The sequence below is a fragment of the Trachurus japonicus genome, chromosome 11, assembly GCF_045865225.1.
Source record: "Trachurus japonicus isolate A0001 chromosome 11, Traja_1.0".
NCBI lineage: Eukaryota > Metazoa > Chordata > Actinopteri > Carangiformes > Carangidae > Trachurus > Trachurus japonicus.
In genome coordinates this window covers 27173713-27192886 of record NC_140917.1, presented here as the reverse complement: position 1 = coordinate 27192886, position 19174 = coordinate 27173713, and the positions used below count along the sequence as shown (strand labels likewise).

The window sequence follows — 19174 nt, the reverse complement described above, 5'->3', positions numbered from 1 at the left end:
CTTCTTTAAATGTAGAGGCATATCCCTGTGTTTAAAGAGAAACTAAGCAGGATTGTTCCCATGGCTGTGCTACATTTTTACCCTAATTAAAAAGCTCCGGAGTAACTGTGATTGTTAACTACATGACTTGTGACTTGTTGAGTGAGAATGGAGGCTGAAAACCAACCTCGCAACATCAGTGTAGTACTTGGCCGACTACACAAACAACATGTCTTAACATTGTATGTTATATAACGTTATCCACTACTCCAGCATGTATTGATTTTTCGCAGGCTTCGTTGTAAACAAATGCACATGGCCAGGCGGAGGGTTAGCAAAACAGCGGAAAAACGACTGGACTTGCATAGTTCTTCTTTAAGTGGACAAAAAACACCAATATTAGTTCTAGCTGGTTTCAGTTTTATTTGTCTTAAGTTAACAAACACTAGCTCTCACAATGTCCATACCTGTGCTATTCAGGAATATTGCTTCACATTGCAGTGCTGCGGATCTGTGGTTGCAAAGAGATTTGTTTTTTGGATCTCCAGGGATTCATGAAGGAGAAAAAATAATGAATAGTTAAAAACTATTTGTCTGGTCCGTGGGGAGTTTTATTATGTTTCCTTGGAAGCCTAGAGTCAGAAAAACAGACTGCATGTTATTTTTCATGTCACTACATTCAGTGTGGAGATATGTTAAACAGCCTTTGGGAAAGTTTAACTGTGTATTTCCTGTCTTGTTAGACGAGCTGGGAATTGAACTAAACGAGGCTAAACTCACTGCTCATTATTTCTTCAAATTACACAGAGGAACATCAAAAACACATCAGATAGCCTGTCTGAGTCTGAATAGGCAGGAAAAAGAGTAGGCCTACAGTTCCACCACAGCTCCTGCTCACCTTTCCTCTCCTTCCTCCTTCTCTTCCAGACAGCAACTTCATCCTGGCCAATGCTCAGGTGTCGAAGGGCTTTCCCATCGTCTACTGCTCCGATGGCTTCTGCGAGCTCACAGGATTTTCCCGGGCGGAGGTCATGCAGAAGAGCTGTGCCTGTAAATTCCTTTTTGGGCCTGAGACCAGCGAAAGCATCATCCTCAGCATCGACGACGCCTTGGAGGAGCGCAAGGAGTTTAAGGATGAGATCATGTTCTACAAAAAGACAGGTGAGACTTGCAAACGTGATCTCTTTTGTGCTCATTCCCATTTATGTTACCATAAAACAAGGGCTCTGCACCGTCCTCCACCATTTACCAATTAAGTGCTGGAACTGAGGCAAGTAGACAAGCACAGAAAGCCATTAGCGAGTGCACAGACAGAGCGATTACCATGTGGGACTTTTTCTGTATATTTCCATAAATGGATGGCAATTCTCTGTAGCTATTTCTGAAGAAGCTTCATTTTAAATTGGCATAGATGGAGCCATGGGCAGCTGAAGTGATGACCAAAGTAAGGAATGGGTAACTTTGTCTTTTTTTTATTAGTCTATTCTCATTAAAAGGTAATTAAACAAAGAAAAGTGTCACAAAAGTCTCAGTTGTTACTTAACACTGAGACACATTGAACTTTCCTAGCTGTCAGCTGGGGACTTTAACCCTGTCTCCTTCAAATAGTCTGAGCCAGATAGCTGGCTGTGGTGTGGTGCGGTTTGGTGTGTGCCTCACTGATTAGCCAGCTAGACAGCCAACAAAATGGAGTCAAAAATAATGAGCATCAGTGGATAGGCCTAGATGCTGACTGTGATGTGGGATGGTGCCATGTGCCCTGCCATGTGTTTATTGCTGTTTTTCCCATTTTTATGCTTCTTCCTTTTGTTTTCTCTTGTATTAAAGCTAGCTGTGGGAATCCACAAAAAATAAATCTTTGTAATTTTTCTCTACACAAAGCAGGAGCAAACAGGAGAGGAAATTAGTTACTTGTATCATCATATCGAATCTAATTTGTAAATGTTAATTCTTGAGCATGAAAACAAGTTGTCAAAACAGTCTGAACTTTTAATTTTATAGAGTTTTCCCAGTTTTCATGAAGATGGAAACATTCAAATTCCCAATTCATCTGATTATTTTAAAGCTTCCAGTGCTGGCTAGAATGTGAGAGTGATGTTGATAGCTGATTATGGAAAGAGGGTATGTTATGTTTTGTTTTGTTTTGTTTTTTCCCCCTAACCAGTTGTCAATGTACGCTGATGTATCTGACATCGTTTTCAGCTGCCACTGAGAGTGGTTGCTAGGCACAGTTAACATTTTTCCCGTTGATCAAAGGAATGTGTTGATGTAAGAGTTGTCGCAGCACAGTTCAGCAGCTGTGTCTAGCTCATTCACTCTTGTCATCGTTTTTTTTTGTCGCTTCCTCGCTCCATGACCAAGCTAGGCAGAAAAGGCTCTCATTCTTTTTTTTTACAATTCAAAGTTTTTATTATATTTTCATTATTGCAACAGACATACGAACATTAAACAAAACAGACAGAATGGAGGTCAAAAATAGTAATAATAGTAAAAAGAAAAAAAAGAAAATACATACATAAAATAAAATGAAAAATCTGAAAATAAATTAACTAAAAATAAGACAGACAGGTAAGTAAGTAAGTAGGCAAGGCAGGCAAATTAACACATTTTTCTTTTATCATAATATTATCATAATATTATTATCAGTATTATCAGTTTCACAATTGAATCTCCCCAACATCTTCTCACACGCCACAGTCCCCATCATCTGTGTTTTCCACGTACTCTGTGGGAGCTTGGGGTTCCTTCCAACACCTCAGAATAGTTCGTGCACATGTTATTGGGCCAGTTTTTAATATTCTAAAACTGTATTTGTTCAACAGGGGTACCACATAATCTTGGTGACCTGGGAAGTTCACAATTTAATGATTTGCTCATATAATCCATAACTTTTTCCCACAATGGGAGGATCTTAGAACATTCCCATAATGCATGGATAAATGTGCCACTTTCTGCCCCACACTTAGTTCATTATTAATTAAACCCATTCTGTTAAGTCTTGATGGTGAAAGGCTCTCATTCTTAATCCTTCACATTGAGCTCTGGTTGTTTCAATTGCTTCTCTAAAAGCTGTCAATGCACACAACACCACCACACCTGACATGACTGAAATCACACAGCAGCAAATGGGAGATGTGGGCAGAGAGGTGTGCAAGGAAACCCCATGGTGCATTAGGATTAAAAGCTCCACAACAGCAGCTATTAAATGCACCTTTTTGACAGCAACTTGTGAGGATTGTTTATGGTGCGGTGTTGTGACGCTGCGTTGTACCACATATTCTGTGCTTTTCTCCTCCACTGATTTACAAAGCAGATTTAGCAGGCAGCTCAGTGAAGTTTGCACAGACACAGCTCTGCTAATACCATCACAGATGTGACTGTCTACTACGCTACTCAGGCTCTCAATCGGTTGTCTTTTCCATCACAAAGCCCCCTCCCCAAATCTCCTCCTCCCTTCTGTTCTCCCCCACTGTCCCTTTGTTGCCTATCCACCTCCCTCCATCTTTCTCACTTTCTCAAGGCAACACCGTTTTCTTTCTTTGTCTTCCCTCCTTTACCGTTCCCACGTTTGTCTGCCTCACATGCTGCTTATCTCACTCCTTCTTCCCCTTGCCTCAGCCATTTTTTTTTGTGTTGTCTCATTCCCCTCTTTCCGTCTGTCACAGCAGAGTCCTGAAAGTTAAGCGTAGCTGATTGACTCAGTTTGCCCTCCGCCTGTCTGCCTGAGAAGAAGAGGGAAAAAAAACTGCATGTTCGCAATCAGGAACGCTCTTTCTCTCACTGTGTGTGCTTGATAGTGCCGCCGTGTCTCGCAGACACGCACGTATCCGCACGCACGCGCGCACACACACACACACACATATGCACACAGACAAAAACACTGTAATTGAGTCATCACCAGGCAAGGAAGATGTAGTGCGTGGGAGTGATGGGAGGGAACTCCATGGGAAATCCCTCTTAATCAGCAATTCATTTATACTCACAGAAAAGACACAAATGAAAGGAAGAGGAAAGATAAAGATGAGGTTCACCAATGCGCTCAAAATATATATGACAAAATATGTTCTGCGCCCTAGTCCTCTCGCATCTTTTTGATAAACCAAACTTGAACACATGAGCACACTAGCAGAAGCACACATGCTCACAGATGCTGACCCGCAGTTCCTCTGAAAAGCAATCTATTTAGCAGGAGATGGGACCTCAGAGATGGGTTCATCTCTCACTGTGCTTGGGGAAAAGAAACTTGGTCTGTTTAAAGGCTCTGCTTCTCCCCAGGGACTTCTAGCTGTAGATAGGCTTACTAATAAGTCTGGGAATGTGTCAGTCTGTTGCTCTATGCACACATATCGTATACACACACACACACACACACATTGCCAGTATAATCAGAGACTGTGTTTAATAGTGTTAATAAGAGTGTCTTTCTCTTCCAGCGGTGCTGTTCTGGTGCCTGTTGGATATTGTGCCAATTAAGAACGAGAAGGGGGACGTGGTGCTCTTCCTGGCTTCTTTTAAGGACATCACCGACACTAAGGCTAAAGCCATCCAAGAGGACAAGAAGGAAGGTCAGTGTGTGTGTATGTGAGGCTGTTGGAAAACCCACAATTCAACACACACACATACACAAACACATTTATATACTCTGTGTGCAATCAGCAGTTTAATTTGACAAATGTGTTGACAGTAAAAAGTGATATTGTGACAGTAATGAGAGCTGCCTGCTAACACTATTAGCACCCAGATCATGTTATGAGCCGTGGCTGTGTTAGCCTAAACAAGATCATGATGCCATTTGAGAACAATGCCCATGGAGCACTGGATGCCAGCTGCCAAAAAACCCCACAAACAATAACTGGGGCATTTTGAAGACATATTGTTAACAATGACATGTACAGTACTGTACCCAAAACAGAATTTTGGCATCAAATTGGTAAGCGCTGGTGTACTCGCTGTGCCCCTCGTAGGTGTGTTATCATCCATTTAGCCTGTGGGTTTTGGTTTCTTTAAGGTTGTGGTTAAGAGAACAGAAGAGACTGCATTATTATTTATCCATCACACTAAACAATGCAATATTTTGTAGTTTAAACAGATCCTAAACTTACACTTTAACATTTTTATGTTATTGTTTTGAAGGTGAGCACAAGTTTGTTTCCTCCAACAAAAAGTGGCGATATCGCTTCATATGCCCTTTAAGGTATTTTGACAGCTCAGTTCTGTATGAAGCTGATATCTGTACGCAGCAGTATAATGTTGTTTGTAGTTCTCGTAGCTGCAGTCCTTTCAAGAGAAACATCTTTCCTGCCTGCTTGCTGTAGGTGTTCGGTGTTGACGGTGGACCGCAAAGTACTGCACATGTAGATTTAGACAACATAAAACACTTTGATGACTCCGGCGCAGTAATGACTCCGATATCTTTGTCAGAACTTCACCTCATGTTTGCCCTCCCGGTATTTAAATGATATTCATCATTGTAAATACAAATAACGACCATCAACAACAAAGTTGCAAATTTTGCTCTCAAAATCAATTTCCTCAAAGGGCTACCTTAAGGGCAACATCTAAGGTAAAGCCAAAAGCAACCTACAAAGCAAGAGAGAAGGTCACAGTACGTGTGTCTGTGAAGACAGCAAACTGACTTCTCTCATCTCAGGCCTCCTGCCTCGCCTGGATTTGCCTAATTACTCTCATTACTGTAAATAAGAGAGAACGGGAAGCAGAAAGCAAAGTTATTTTTGCTCACATAATGAAATGCTTTTCATAGAAAAGGAAAGAGGCTGATGCAGCATGCTGTCAGACAGAGATGTGCGCCTCACTATAATGGGCTCGGGGTCTGACAAGCAGGTTTAAATGAGAATATGCTTGGTGAGCCTCAGAGAACATTTGCATTTTGCCGTCCTCAGTGCACACGTACGTAGGTAGCAGGGGGTGGGTGTGTGTGCGCGTTTAGACCAGTGCAGGGGTGAGTTAAAGTGAGTAAGCGTGAGTGCAGGTTAACTTCAGTTTGTTTAACACCAGAGTTACAAAGAGAAGAAATCACTGGCGACCTGGAGTGGGGAGACACTACAGGTGAATAGGGTAAAAAAATTAAATAACAGATATCACCATGAAACTTCCCAAGTTTATCACTTACATTAAGACAAATATTTTTTGTATTACAAGTTTTGTCAAATTTTATGTTTAAATATGTAAATGAGGCAATATCTGATGAAATATGCGTTAATTTCTATACATTTCCAGAATCGAAATCTGAAAAATGGATAACGCCCCTTTCAAAACTCTTGTTTTATTTTGTTGACATATGAGAGTCAGAAGTTTTTACTGAGGGGATTTTGGATATCTCTTTTTTATCACTTTGTAAATGAGAAAATAGACACCAGCCCTAAAAAATCCAAATTTCTGGAGCCTACATCATTGTTCAGGAGAGAGAGAGCTTTACAATGATACCTGACATGACATGGGTCAGACAACAGACACAGCACAGTATGTCACGGTAGCATGTTAACTTTTGGTGAATTTAGGAGAAATCTACGATGATGAAAGAGACGAAATGAAGTAAAATTACCACCTTAATGTGGATGTTCTATCATTTCTTCTGACTTTTCTGAAAGAAGACATGTTAAGGAAGAAAAATATCTCCCAAAATCTCAAAATTGATCAGTACATGAAAAAACAGTGTTTTTGCCTGTAGTGTCTTGCCTTAACGTAGACTCTATGACATCAGAGGGGTGTTTCCATCTGTGCTGAGGGAGCCTTTCAAGGACGGTCAGACACTCTGGATGTGACCCAGTTAGCTCTCTGTCCTGCACACTGACTGGACACGGTGTGCAAAAGAGGGAAACCCAGACTGTGGCGTCAACAGTCTCCTCTGTCTGTCTCCTCCTCACCTTCTCTATTTTTTTGCCTCTTTTTCTATCATGAATTTTCACACTTGTTTGGAGCTTCCTGCTGTTGTCCTCTCCTCTCCCCCCTTTCCACACCACCTCTACTTCTCATCTATTCCATGTATTACAGAATTCCCACCTCCCCTATCTGCCCAACATCCCCCCACCCATACACAACACCCAGCCCCCCTCCCACATATACTCCCCCTCTACCCTCACATGAATGGCTATAAAAGCGCTGGGAAATTCATTAGATCTAAAAATAAGCATGTCTCTGTCTCTCTGCTCCTGCCGTGTCGCGTCCCCCAAGGCTGCACCGCGTTATGGATGGGCCCTGTCTGTTCGCCTCGTCTGGGGTCCATGCATGCACTCACAACACACACACACACACACACACACACACACACACAGACACACCACACAATGTACACACTTTGGAAAGGACACTCAGAGGCAGCTATCACTTCTATTCTCCAGCTTTGTTATTGCCGTTATCTGCCCTCAGGCCAATCTGGCTTTAGTCCTTTCCTGTGGGTCCGTTGCAATGAGAATGGGGCTCAGAACCCATGAGCAATAAAGTGCCTTTTCCCATTACCTGACTCCTTAATCTGAGAACCTCACTTCTCCTGCACTACTCATCTAGCTTCTTCAACTACTACCACCATCAACTCGGAAGAGGCACACACACATAAGAGCACCTGCAAGCGCACAAACCCGGCAACAGCAATCCACCATAACAAATCTACAACAGTGGATTTAACTGCCTCTCTGCCCTAGTACTTACTTATCAAAGATGAAAATTGCAGTGTTTTTTTCTGCTCAGCTTGTACACAATAAGACATCATCAACCATTATTTATGGATGAATAATGTGAATCAACACAGGTAACAAATGTCTGACATTTACAAACACAAAATAACAGTAAACACCAGTCTATTTTTTATTTATTTATTTATTTTTTTCACTTCACTTGGAAATTGTGCACTTTGCTCTGAAATGACACATGTTGCATATTCATTTCCTGAATAGGCCAGAATATTATGTATTTCATCAAGCGTAATGACTGATTCAGTCATCAGGAGGTAACCTTGGGGGGTAAAGTATTGTAGGGGTGTGTGTGTGTGTGTGTGTTAACTTTTTGTGTGTATATTTGCAGAGCGGCGGCGCGGCAGGGTGAAAACAGGCTCTCCGTTCAGCTCGGCTCGTCTTCGGAGCAGCACGGTGCTCTACCACATCTCCGGTCACCTCCACAGCAGAGAGAAGAGCAAGATTAAACTCAACAAGGTATCATCGGACACTTCAAACACAATGGGCAACATTGTTACATGATGTAAGGCCTTTCAAAAGTGTCTGGGGGTGGACTGTAAAACACTGGGGGTGACTGCTGTTGCTAAAGCACAGAAGAAATGATGTTACCGGGTGGAGGGTGGTTCACCTACAAAACCCTTCAGTAAACACTGGGCCGGGTTAGCTGAAGCTGTATCACAGATTACTTCCGGATGAACAACAATATGATTTGGTTGTAGTATCAGTTTAGTCCCTACTAAATCTAATCAAGCATAAGAAAAACAGAGATTACATTAGGGTGCAGTGTTTAAAGACATGATGTGTCCAGCTACAGAACTAGCTGCTGTCGCTGTTTCTGCTCTCACTACTAACTTTCAGTTGCACGACCACCACAGACCAACAGTAAATCTGCCTCAACTGATAAGCAGCAAGCAGGCAGAGTGTTTTTACTCATACACGTTAATCTTATCCAGAATGTGTTTGGGGACCCGCCCGCTCTGCCAGAGTACAAAGTAGCAGATGCCAAGAAGTCCAAATTCATCTTACTGCACTACAGCACCTTCAAGGCCGGTTGGGACTGGTTGATTCTGCTCGCCACCTTCTACGTTGCCGTGACGGTGCCGTACAATGTGTGCTTCATCGGCGACGATGACGATCTGACCCGCAGCACGACTGTCAGCGACATCGCAGTGGAGATACTGTTCATCATAGGTAATAAAGGTTTTAATGTCACAAAATCTCTACTTTATGACCTAAATTAAATAAAAATCTTATGTAGGCCTACATTTTAGTCTTAGCATCAGAATTTCCAACAACCAAACCTCCAGCTCTGTTTTTTGTGTTTTTCTTCTATTTTCCTTTCAGATATTGTTTTTAATTTTCGTACCACTTATGTCAGCAAGTCAGGCCAGGTGATCTTTGACGCTCGACAGATCTGCATTCACTACCTGACCACGTGGTTCATCATTGACCTGGTGGCTGCATTGCCCTTTGACCTCCTCTATGCCTTTAAAGTCAGCGTGGTGAGTATCTGGTGGCCTGTTTCTTATCCCATCCCCCCCCAGGGTTTCATGTGGAACATAATCAATGACCTACTGTACATCTAGATTGTAAATTCTTAGTTTTTGTTTAGGTATTCTCCCAAGTAATCACATAGATATATTGATACTGAATGTATCTGTTAATGATCAAGTCCAAATGTTAGGGTTAGGTTCTAATATAATGATTACATGAAAAAATAAAAGGAAATATAGGCTTAAACTACTCTGGACCAGTCCCAGCCTGGTCAGATGTGTGCATGAACTGATGAAGCCTCTTGGATGAGAGGTGAAACGTCTTCCTAGACAAATAACCAAGTCCAGTTGCTTTTGATTTAAAATTGACTACAAATGGTAATCTAATTTTAATGATTGGTGTCCTGTGTGTAACCCTGTCACCAACATGGTGCATTGTGAGAGTATAACACCTCCTGCGCATTTGGCATTTCATAAGAATAGATCACATGGATTGTTTCCTGCTCTGGTGCCTCTTTGATTCTGTGTATTGATTCCACACACGGTACAAGTGCTGGGAAAACAATCAAACCTGTACCATTAAAACCTTTTTCTGTTCTGCTTGAGTCAAATACATGGCCCCCTTAAGAATAGTTGAGTGGAGGAGGAAACACAGAGATACAGAGCAATTAGGTAGACTGTCTTGTCTTGTCTCTGGCTGAATGATATTACCCATAGGAAGAGCTACACTATAGGGAGACTTTGATTGGTTGCTTATGGAAGTTTTTGCTTTCTGGCGTCTAATTTGGCGAGCCTCACGCTGCTGTTTATTCTCACTCATCCACTTGTACCTGATTGGAACAGTCCAGTAGGATGGGATAGTGGGGCTCATTGTAAGTGGACTGTGAAGGGAAAGCAAAGAAAGATGCAGGTAAAGTAATATGGGCCAACAAAGTAAAAAAAAAAAAAAAAAGTGCTGTCTTTTACACTGTTAAGGGGAGGGGAGGTGGATGGGTGGGCACAGCTGCAGGCGAAGCTGCTTGGTTCCAGAGTCTATTAATGGAAATACCACACACTCCCAGTGGGTTGGGACTTGGATGTAGGGCTACTGGGCCACAAGTTCCCCTGCTGCCGTCAGGGAGGAGTCGTCGGTAATTGCTGAGCGTTCTGCGTGATGTCCCCTCCAAGGACGGAGCATTCAGACTCATGTCCCTTTTGACCGCCGAGGCCATCTTTCACCAAAATGAGCCTGGGGGCCTCAGCATCGTCCCTCCCCGGCGGTCTCCTTTCTCTTTCTTCCTGTCAAACATCTCTTTCTTCTTGGGCTTGATTGTCTGTCAAGTGTCTACTACAGTATATGACACTGACTTTTCCTTTTTCTTGTTACCGTTCTTCTTTTTCTCGGAGCATGTTTATTTATTTATTTATTGTTTTCTGATTTGCCACGATCACCTACTCTTTTTTTTTCTCTCTCTCTTTTTTTTAATACCACCACCACCCCTAGTGGGGACCTTTTTTTCTTTCTTTCATTCTTATTAATTTCTTTTTCTTTTTTCTTTTCATTCTTTTTTTTTTTCATTTTAAGAAAAAAATGACAGAAATAATCAGGTGGCAGTAACATACAACCCATACCCATACAACCTACTCTTTAGTTGAGTCCTACAAGTCATACATGAAAAGGCTGTTCTGTAATAATTCATCCCACTGACAAATTATTATTCATCTGAAGGAAACAAAAACAACAAGACAAAAGACAAGACAAACCAGGATGTGATAGTGTCTTAGCATGATAGATAGAGCAGTTTGTTATCAATACTCAGCTGCTACACTGAGGCTGCTGCGTCTCCTGGGCCTGCAGGTCGAGATAGTTTTAGAGAACTGTCTTATTCATCACGCCTCTTGGCACGATACTGCTGCATCAATAAAATAAGTGAAACTAAACCTGTCCAGTCACACTGTTGTGATTGGTGTGTGTATGAGCCTGAAGGCATGGCTACAGGGAGAAGCAGTGACAATAAAGATACAGTCTTATGTGCACAAACGCTGCCTTAAAAAATAAGCAATCAGGCGGCTGAATGTAAATTTCACGCCTGATGAGCCAGAGGAAATGAAATCGTGAATGGCAGGGCTGAGATGGAAGCGGAAGAGGAAAAAAGTTAAAGGGGGAAAGTGGCAGGAGGTGTGTGTGTGTGTGTGTGTACTGTGCATTGTAGGGTACATTACAACGCTTTACTGTTCATGCTGCTGGAGGAGGATGGGATGGGGCACAGCCTGCTCGCTCCATAGGTGGGATGTGCGGTGGTGATAGATGATGGAGAAGAGATGGAGCTTCTCCCCAGGGCTCAGTAGGAGGCTTCATTACCACTCGTGCTGCACCAGTTCTCTATTCCTCACAGCAAGGGTGTGGAACAACCACCGTAAGACACAGTGGTGAGACATGCAGGAGCAGCTCTGATAGGGACCGTCCACACACACACACACACACACACACACACACACACACACACCTCCTCGTACTGTATCCTGTAAAAACTCCTGAACCTTTTTCATCATTCCTTTGTTGCTCATCCCACATCCTCCATCTTTCTCCCTTCATTTGCTGTAGTTATCACAATATATAAGTATATCTACCTGTATCTCCCCCTCTGTCCCACTTTTTCAAACTCCACCCATCCCCCAGATGCGCCCCCCACCCCCCCACTCCCACTCCCCTACACATACTATACACATATACAGCATACATCCTCACAGAAAGGTTACAAATGTCCACCTTGTCCTATATCCTTCTGAGTAATAGTGTGTGTGAGTGTGAGTGTGAGTGTGTGTCTCCCTGTGTGTTGCCCGAGGAGCAGGTGCACAATGGATGACATTCACATCACATCCACAGCACACAAGTGTGGGAAAGGTGTGAGGGGAACTTAACATCGTGTGTGTGAGTCAGTGGCGGGAGGCTGGCTGACGGCTTGTGGCAAAAGTAGTTTAGTTTCTTAAGGATTGACGGAGTGACAGAGGAAAAAAGACCAAAAATAAATAAGTAAATAGGAAAAGCCAGAGTTGGTATGGTGATGGTGAGGAGGACTGGAGAGAAAATGAAATAAGCACACCTGCGAGGAAGAGCCTGATTTCTCTAGTTGTTAGTTCTCTATTCAAGGATTCTTCATCAGGAAATATTCACATGGATCGTGTTGATGTGTTTACAAGCATTTGTCATGTTCTAATTATAGAATGTGAGAGCATTTGAGCAGCCTCTAATGTTTGAGAGACGTGAAGCATGGGTAAGAGCTTTTTGTCACTTCAAGCATTGTTGCATGTGTGTGTGAGTAAATGAATCTGGTTTATCAGTCTTCCTATGAGATTCACTGTCTGTAAAAGGGAAACGATTGCTGTGCTCCTCACTTTCATGGTGTCTGTCTCAGGCTGTCTGTCCGTCCGTCTGACTTTGCCCCCCAACAGGACACCAGAAAAATCACAAGAAAAGAAAGGAGGCATTGTGGGAGGTGGGAGGGGACGGGGGGTTGTGTAGCTATTGTACTTGATCACTGCTTAGCAAGGGAGCTGTAGCTGTGGAGCCAGAGGTGATAATGGTGTCGTGCTGATTTACAGTGAGGACAATGGTGTGTGTGTGTGTGTGTGTGTGTTTTGCAGTACATGATGAAGATGTAACACCTGACGAACTGTGACACTGGTCGTGTTCAGGAAAAACTTGGAAGTAAACTCGCCTCAGCTTTTCTTCTTGTTCTCTTCATCCCCAGGTGTCGGTGGTCCACCTGTTAAAAACGGTGCGTCTGCTCCGTTTGCTGCGGCTGCTGCAGAAGATGGACCGCTACTCGCAGCACAGCACGGTGGTCCTCACCCTGCTGATGTCCATGTTCGCCCTGCTGGCCCACTGGATGGCCTGCATCTGGTACATCATCGGCAAGAGGGAGATGGAGGCCAACACCTACAACTGGGATATTGGTGAGTGAGTACTGGGGGAATGGTGGCAAGCAGCATGTTTCCTTCAGTCCCCAAAAAAGACCTCCCACCTCAATGTTTTTGAAACTCAAGTGGAGAAATGTGCTCTAGTGCAGTGCTTCTCTATCTTTTTTACACTAAGCACCCCTAAATTGACACAAATTAGACCATGGACCCGCATTGGACAAAATTTTCAAGCAAACACCAGAAATACACAAATATTTGTGTGAAATACACAAATATACACAATACACAAATATTTGTGTATTTCTGTATCTGAGACTGAATAACGTTACTTTTTTGTACATTCAAATTGGGGCCAATGGTGTGAATTTTTGGAAATAAGTGGTACAATTTCTCCAAATACATTTAAACATATGTAGGAAGAAGTGGTTAAAAAAAATCTAAAAAAAAAAAAGTACAAAATTTTCTAGAAAAAAAGTGGTAAAATTCTAAAAACAAACAAAAAAACAATAATATTGATAATAATAATAATAAAAATGTTTTAAAAGTGGTAAAATTTCAAGAAAAGGTTGGGGACCCCTTGAACCCTCTCAAGGACCCCTAGGGGTCCCCGGACCCCACGTTGAGAACCACTGCTCTAGTGAGTCTGGAAGCATCATTCCTCTCAACTCACTGGGGGTGTTACTAGGCGCCACAGCAAAGAGGAGGTGTATCATCAGGCGCAGTTGGATCTCGGATAAGTGTTACCAGGGACTGTAATATGATGCAAAGTGCAAACATGTAATGTTACAGACCTTCAGTATTCTAGCTTTGATATAAAACATATTACGTCTTTGTTAGCATGATTCATCAATCTGCTGAATCATCACAGAACACGACGCACAAAGAAACTCTTTGATGTTATTATTTTACCACTACAAGGCCTCGCTCTGTAAAAATAACCAAGTGTGAAAATGGGTGTAGCTTCTGTGAATAAAAAATGAGAAGGAAATGGATAAATTAACTAGAATCTGGATCAAAACAAATAGTGTGAAAAATAAAAAATGCGAGTAAATGAATGAGAGAGTGGGACATTAAAACCTTAAAAACTCTCCTGTGTTGAGAGCTGAGCAGTATGTGAAGTGAGCCTGTAGCAGGTCATCGTCCACTTTGTTTGGAGATGCTAATGGAAGTTGAACAATGGTGGCATCGAACAGGCGCTGATTGGGTGTTTGAATAAGTAGGAATAAGAGAATTCATTGATGGGACAGAAGCTGTTTTGTGGCATTTTGGGAACATGCAACATGTGCACACAGTACATGTGTTTTTTTTGTATGAGTCAAGTAGTGAGGCCAGATGAGATGTTATTCTAGCAGAGGGAGCCATTATCCAGCTGCACTAAATCAATATAAAGGAAATGCTGGACTGTCCTGGACAAAACTCTGTAGAATTAATGGCTCAGAATAAAGGGCACGCAGCTAAGATGATAAATTCTTTGTTGATCATTTGGTATTAAAAAAGAAATACATTTTCACTCTTTCCTATATATTTCATATAGGCGACTCCTATTTCCCTCCTTTTATTTCAGCGTTTTGTGTCGAGATTTAATTTCCGACCAGTCTCAAATGTAAACATGTCAATACTCTGGTAAACTGCACTTTCATCACTCATTATTTTCAAATCAGCAGGTTGTGAAAAGTTTGATGGAGGACAGGTGTGTTATTCCCCTGTAGATGCGTTTTTTTTCATCAACGTGGTTTATTCACAACCAGGATTAAAAACCTTGTCTCGCATAATGAAGCACTTTACACCAGTATCGATGGATCGTTTGGTGTTAGAGAGTTGCACTTCAGTGACAGTCCTCATTGATCAATTAAAAAAAACACCACGTGTAGGTGGGTTTAAAGATATACTATTGAGTGGAGAGGTCTGTTGCCAATAGCTGAGCATGGTGCTGTCATATTATGGGGTGTGCTCTCATGCAGGACAGAGACAGAGACAGTCTGGATCGCTTAACATTTCGGTAAGCGGTGTATTTTAGCAGCTAAATTAAGTTTATGATTTCCTAATCAATTTATTGATTCCTGAGTCTGTTGTGAAATATGCATTGAATGGAAAGTGTGAGAGCAATATCCGTATCAGTTGGGTGTGTGTGTGCTTGTAATTAGTGATGGAGCCCCCCCCCTCCCACTCCCTCCAGCCTCCAGGTCCCTCACATAATGAGGCCCCCTGGGCTGATCTCTGGTCAGTATCGATGAGCTGCACTGCTTGCATTTACCTCGCTTTGGCGTCTTCATAACTGGTTCCGGGTCATGACTGGGTCATGAGAACGATGCAGATTTCTCTTCACCAATTACCACATTTCAGTGTCATAAAATAACAAGTCGCTACACGAGGCAGGATTAATGCCTTGTATCCTAATTATGTGTTTCTGATGCTGAACTGAGTGTTGGGAGTCAGGCAGCTATGAGGGGCTTCCATCCAATTACCATTCATCAGTGTCTGCAGGAGGCTCTCCTGGGAAACAGCCGCGCGTCTCCACACTGCACTGACCAGAGATCAGTTCAGGTTCCCAAGCATCCGATCTGTCTCTTTTGCTGTTGTTCTGGCTGTACATGGAGGGGACCGCTGCTCACTGCACTGTCTACAACCTGGTGCTGTTGGCTTCGTCTGCATCGACGTGCTTTACTGCACAGGTTCATATATCCACCGCAGCCTCTCTGAGTCTTAAGATACTACAGACAATTACACAATGTCAACATCAAGCTCCCTCACAATATAAGAAGAATATTCAACAGGTTTCATCTGATCCTTTTAATAATTACTTGCAGCCTGCTCAGAACAGATGGGCTTTCTTCACAATTGTTTTCCTTCGTGACAATGCTGTTGTAACACACAGTGTCAATGTTGTTAGCTTAAAAAGCAAAATGAAAGGGCACTTGTTTTATTAGCTCTAACCACCCATTTGTTCTCTCATCCATCAATATCTAAATAATTTAAATCCAGGATGGCTTCACGAGCTGGGGAAACGGCTGGAGTCACCGTACTACACCCTCGGAGGTGTGAACGGGACCAACAGCGGGCCCTCCATCCGGAGCATCTACGTGGCTTCACTCTACTTCACCCTCAGCAGTCTGACCAGCGTGGGCTTCGGCAACGTGTCGGCCAACACTGACGCCGAAAAGATCTTCTCCATTTGCGTGATGCTCATTGGAGGTACACAAACAAACATGACTGGTCACATCAAAAAAGTAAAACAACACGTGCCCATTTTGATCTGCATGCATGCATTCATCAGGATCAGTATAATGCAATGTCCTTTGCAGGATGGAGGGATCCAGTTGAAACTGGATCGTACCACTGGGTTTGTTTTTTGGGGATGAGGAGCGGTCACTGTGGTGGGGTTTTCCCTGTGGACACTCCTCTCTCTGGTTCGGCTAAACGTTAAATGTCCCTGACTGCCTGGGGGGCGGTAGCTGTCACAGACACACACCATGGACATGCATGCTTGCACACTCACACACACACATCCATACTTCCCCTTGTGTGTTAATGCAAAATGGAAACTAACGCAACGCACCTGTTCATATTAGCAGGCTATAGGTCAAATGCAGCGAGGAAATGAGATTATTGCCTTATTAGAATGAATTGAATAGAAAACCACCTCTGAGACTGCCACACAGAGCACAGAAGAAAAGCTCTCATGAAATAAACATCTTTAAAGGGACATTGTGTAACTTATCTATTCACGAAAATCGATTATTTCGTTCAAAAGTATGTTCATTGATCAGTAATCACCCCCATCAACAAACTGAAGTGTTCCTTTCAGCTCTGAATGAGCCGTTCATATCATTCATATCTACATGGAGCGGGTAAGCTCGGTGCTGCTGCCATGTGGTGTCTCCATGTTTTTACGTTCAGTGGCAGCGTGACGGTAGGAAACCACGGAAACTCAGCGGAGACACCGGAGCTGTCGGCTCAGGTCGAGGTGGCGTCTGTGAAAAGTCACCGCGGTAACGCAGTGAGGAGGAATGGAGCGTTACACTGATGCTGCATTCACCTGCAGTCGGGCAGACGGCCGTCAGTAACAAACCAGATGTCATTTTAGTCACAGAAGTCCAGAGAAAGGCGGTAAAACGTGGGTCAGGTAAACAATACGACATCACCATGACAACATATTGTCACGTGTATTGTTTTGCCTCGTGCTGATGGACCACTTGTTTACATAGAGGCTTGTTTATGCCGTTATGTGCAGCGGCTGTCGTCCGTCTGCCGTCTGCCCAATTTCACGTGAATGCAGCATGAAAAATACGATTGAGTTGCTTGAGATACACAACCACAACGCTAGATGAGAGGAATTCCTACACAATGTACCATCGTTTTTAACACTCACTCACATCAGTGGCATAGACAGCCAGCGCACACATGTCACCTCAGACATGAAGTCTGCGTTCTGTGCTTTCATGTACCAACGTGTGTGTGTGTGTGTGTGTGTGTGTGTGCAACACACACCTGCGGCAATGTTTAAATCTGAATGAGATCAGGAGGATATATTATCTGTGGCTGTATGAAGGGAAGGAAGGTGTCACTCCAGTCAAACCAGCTCCTCTCGGTTGTGACACCGGTGTTCCTGTCTGCGAGGTGCACAGTCACAACACATGAATGTAAATATGTTATTTGCTGGTTGACTGGTTTTTCTGTTTGTCTGATCACATACATCGACAGCTTCTGATAAGAGCCGTCCACCATCGTATTTACAGAAGAGAAATATTTGATATGATGATTCAAAGTCGTCACTACAGAACTTTTGGATTTAATCAAAGTGGATACCAATGTAAATTGTGTTATATTTTTTATCTTAATAATTATACATAATTATTGTTATTATTATGGTGTTGCTTTGGAAAATGTTTTTGAATGTAATGGAGTATGATCTCACTAGCGTCGATCTGCAGCCTGTTGTGTCTCTTTACATTTACAGTTTACATTTACATTTATAGTAAATGTTTTCTGTTTACTTCCTCTTTGGCTCATTCATTCATTCATCATCTCTTCTTTTTCCTCTGTCCGTCCACCCCTCCGTCATCCCTTCCTCTCCTCTCTGCAGCACTCATGCATGCGTTGGTCTTTGGTAATGTGACAGCCATTATCCAGAGGATGTACTCACGCTGGTCCCAGTACCACACCAGAACCAAAGACCTCAAGGACTTCATACGCGTCCATCACCTGCCCCAGAGCCTCAAGCAGAGAATGCTGGAGTATTTTCAGACGACCTGGTCGGTCAACAACGGCATCGACTGTAACGAGGTACAAACGGCGGCTAACCTGACCTCAGCTGGTGTAACTCTTCATCCTCCCTTGTCAGTTAACTTGTATTTTGACACCCGACAGCACAGTATTTAGAGATCAATACTTCATTTGGAAGATCACGTTGCTTAGCCCTCACATATCAGACACATTTAAACATATTGCGAGTGTGATGATGTGATCGATCATACAGTACGTAACGTGACCCCCCGCAGTGTAAGAACATGTTATCTTCATCACCATAGACTGATGAGGGGAGGACAGAGGACAAGAAGGGCAGAGAGAGACATCTCTTCTCTGTCTGATACATGACAGGACACTTTATAAAGGGGTTTAAACCATCACAGGCTGTTCTGGGCTGTTTCTAGATGATGTCAAACTCATGTTACATGGCAAATACACGGACTGTAGACACTTAAGATGTGAGGAATAGTAGGTCCATGAAACTGGAGCATATGCATTCAAAGCATTGTACTTTTTAATTACTGAGAAACATTGAATTTACACTTCTACATTTTGAAATTTACAATGAAATAACTGCAATAAGTAAAATGAATTGCTTCAGAAAAGACGGTAGATATCATATCATAAACACACCAGCATGTTGACAATCTTGGAATTTAAACGTCTGGTGACACTATGCCAGACAGAAAAGTCGGCTAAATGTCTGGGAGCAAAAAAAAAGCAGATTAACATTAACATAAAGAGAAAAACGGAGACAGGTGGAGACGAAGCTGAGTTTGCCAACGCTGTGTGAGGACAGCTTAGAGAAAACACAAACAGAAAAGTGAGGGTGAGCAGCACCTTTTCCTGACAGGCCTGGGGAAACAG

General features: G+C 42.8%; 1 protein-coding gene across 1 annotated transcript in view; it reads left to right on the top strand.

Moving 5' to 3' along the window:
- The window catches only part of kcnh8 (potassium voltage-gated channel, subfamily H (eag-related), member 8), a 54151-nt gene that overhangs the window by 15591 nt on the left and 19386 nt on the right, over positions 1–19174 (top strand). The window contains exons 2-9 of the mRNA XM_085792114.1: positions 907–1140; positions 4413–4544; positions 8017–8144; positions 8621–8858; positions 9012–9169; positions 12892–13096; positions 16043–16252; positions 18144–18343. Of these exons, the coding sequence (XP_085648240.1) occupies positions 907–1140; positions 4413–4544; positions 8017–8144; positions 8621–8858; positions 9012–9169; positions 12892–13096; positions 16043–16252; positions 18144–18343 (1505 nt within the window). The remainder of the gene's footprint in view (positions 1–906; positions 1141–4412; positions 4545–8016; positions 8145–8620; positions 8859–9011; positions 9170–12891; positions 13097–16042; positions 16253–18143; positions 18344–19174) is intronic.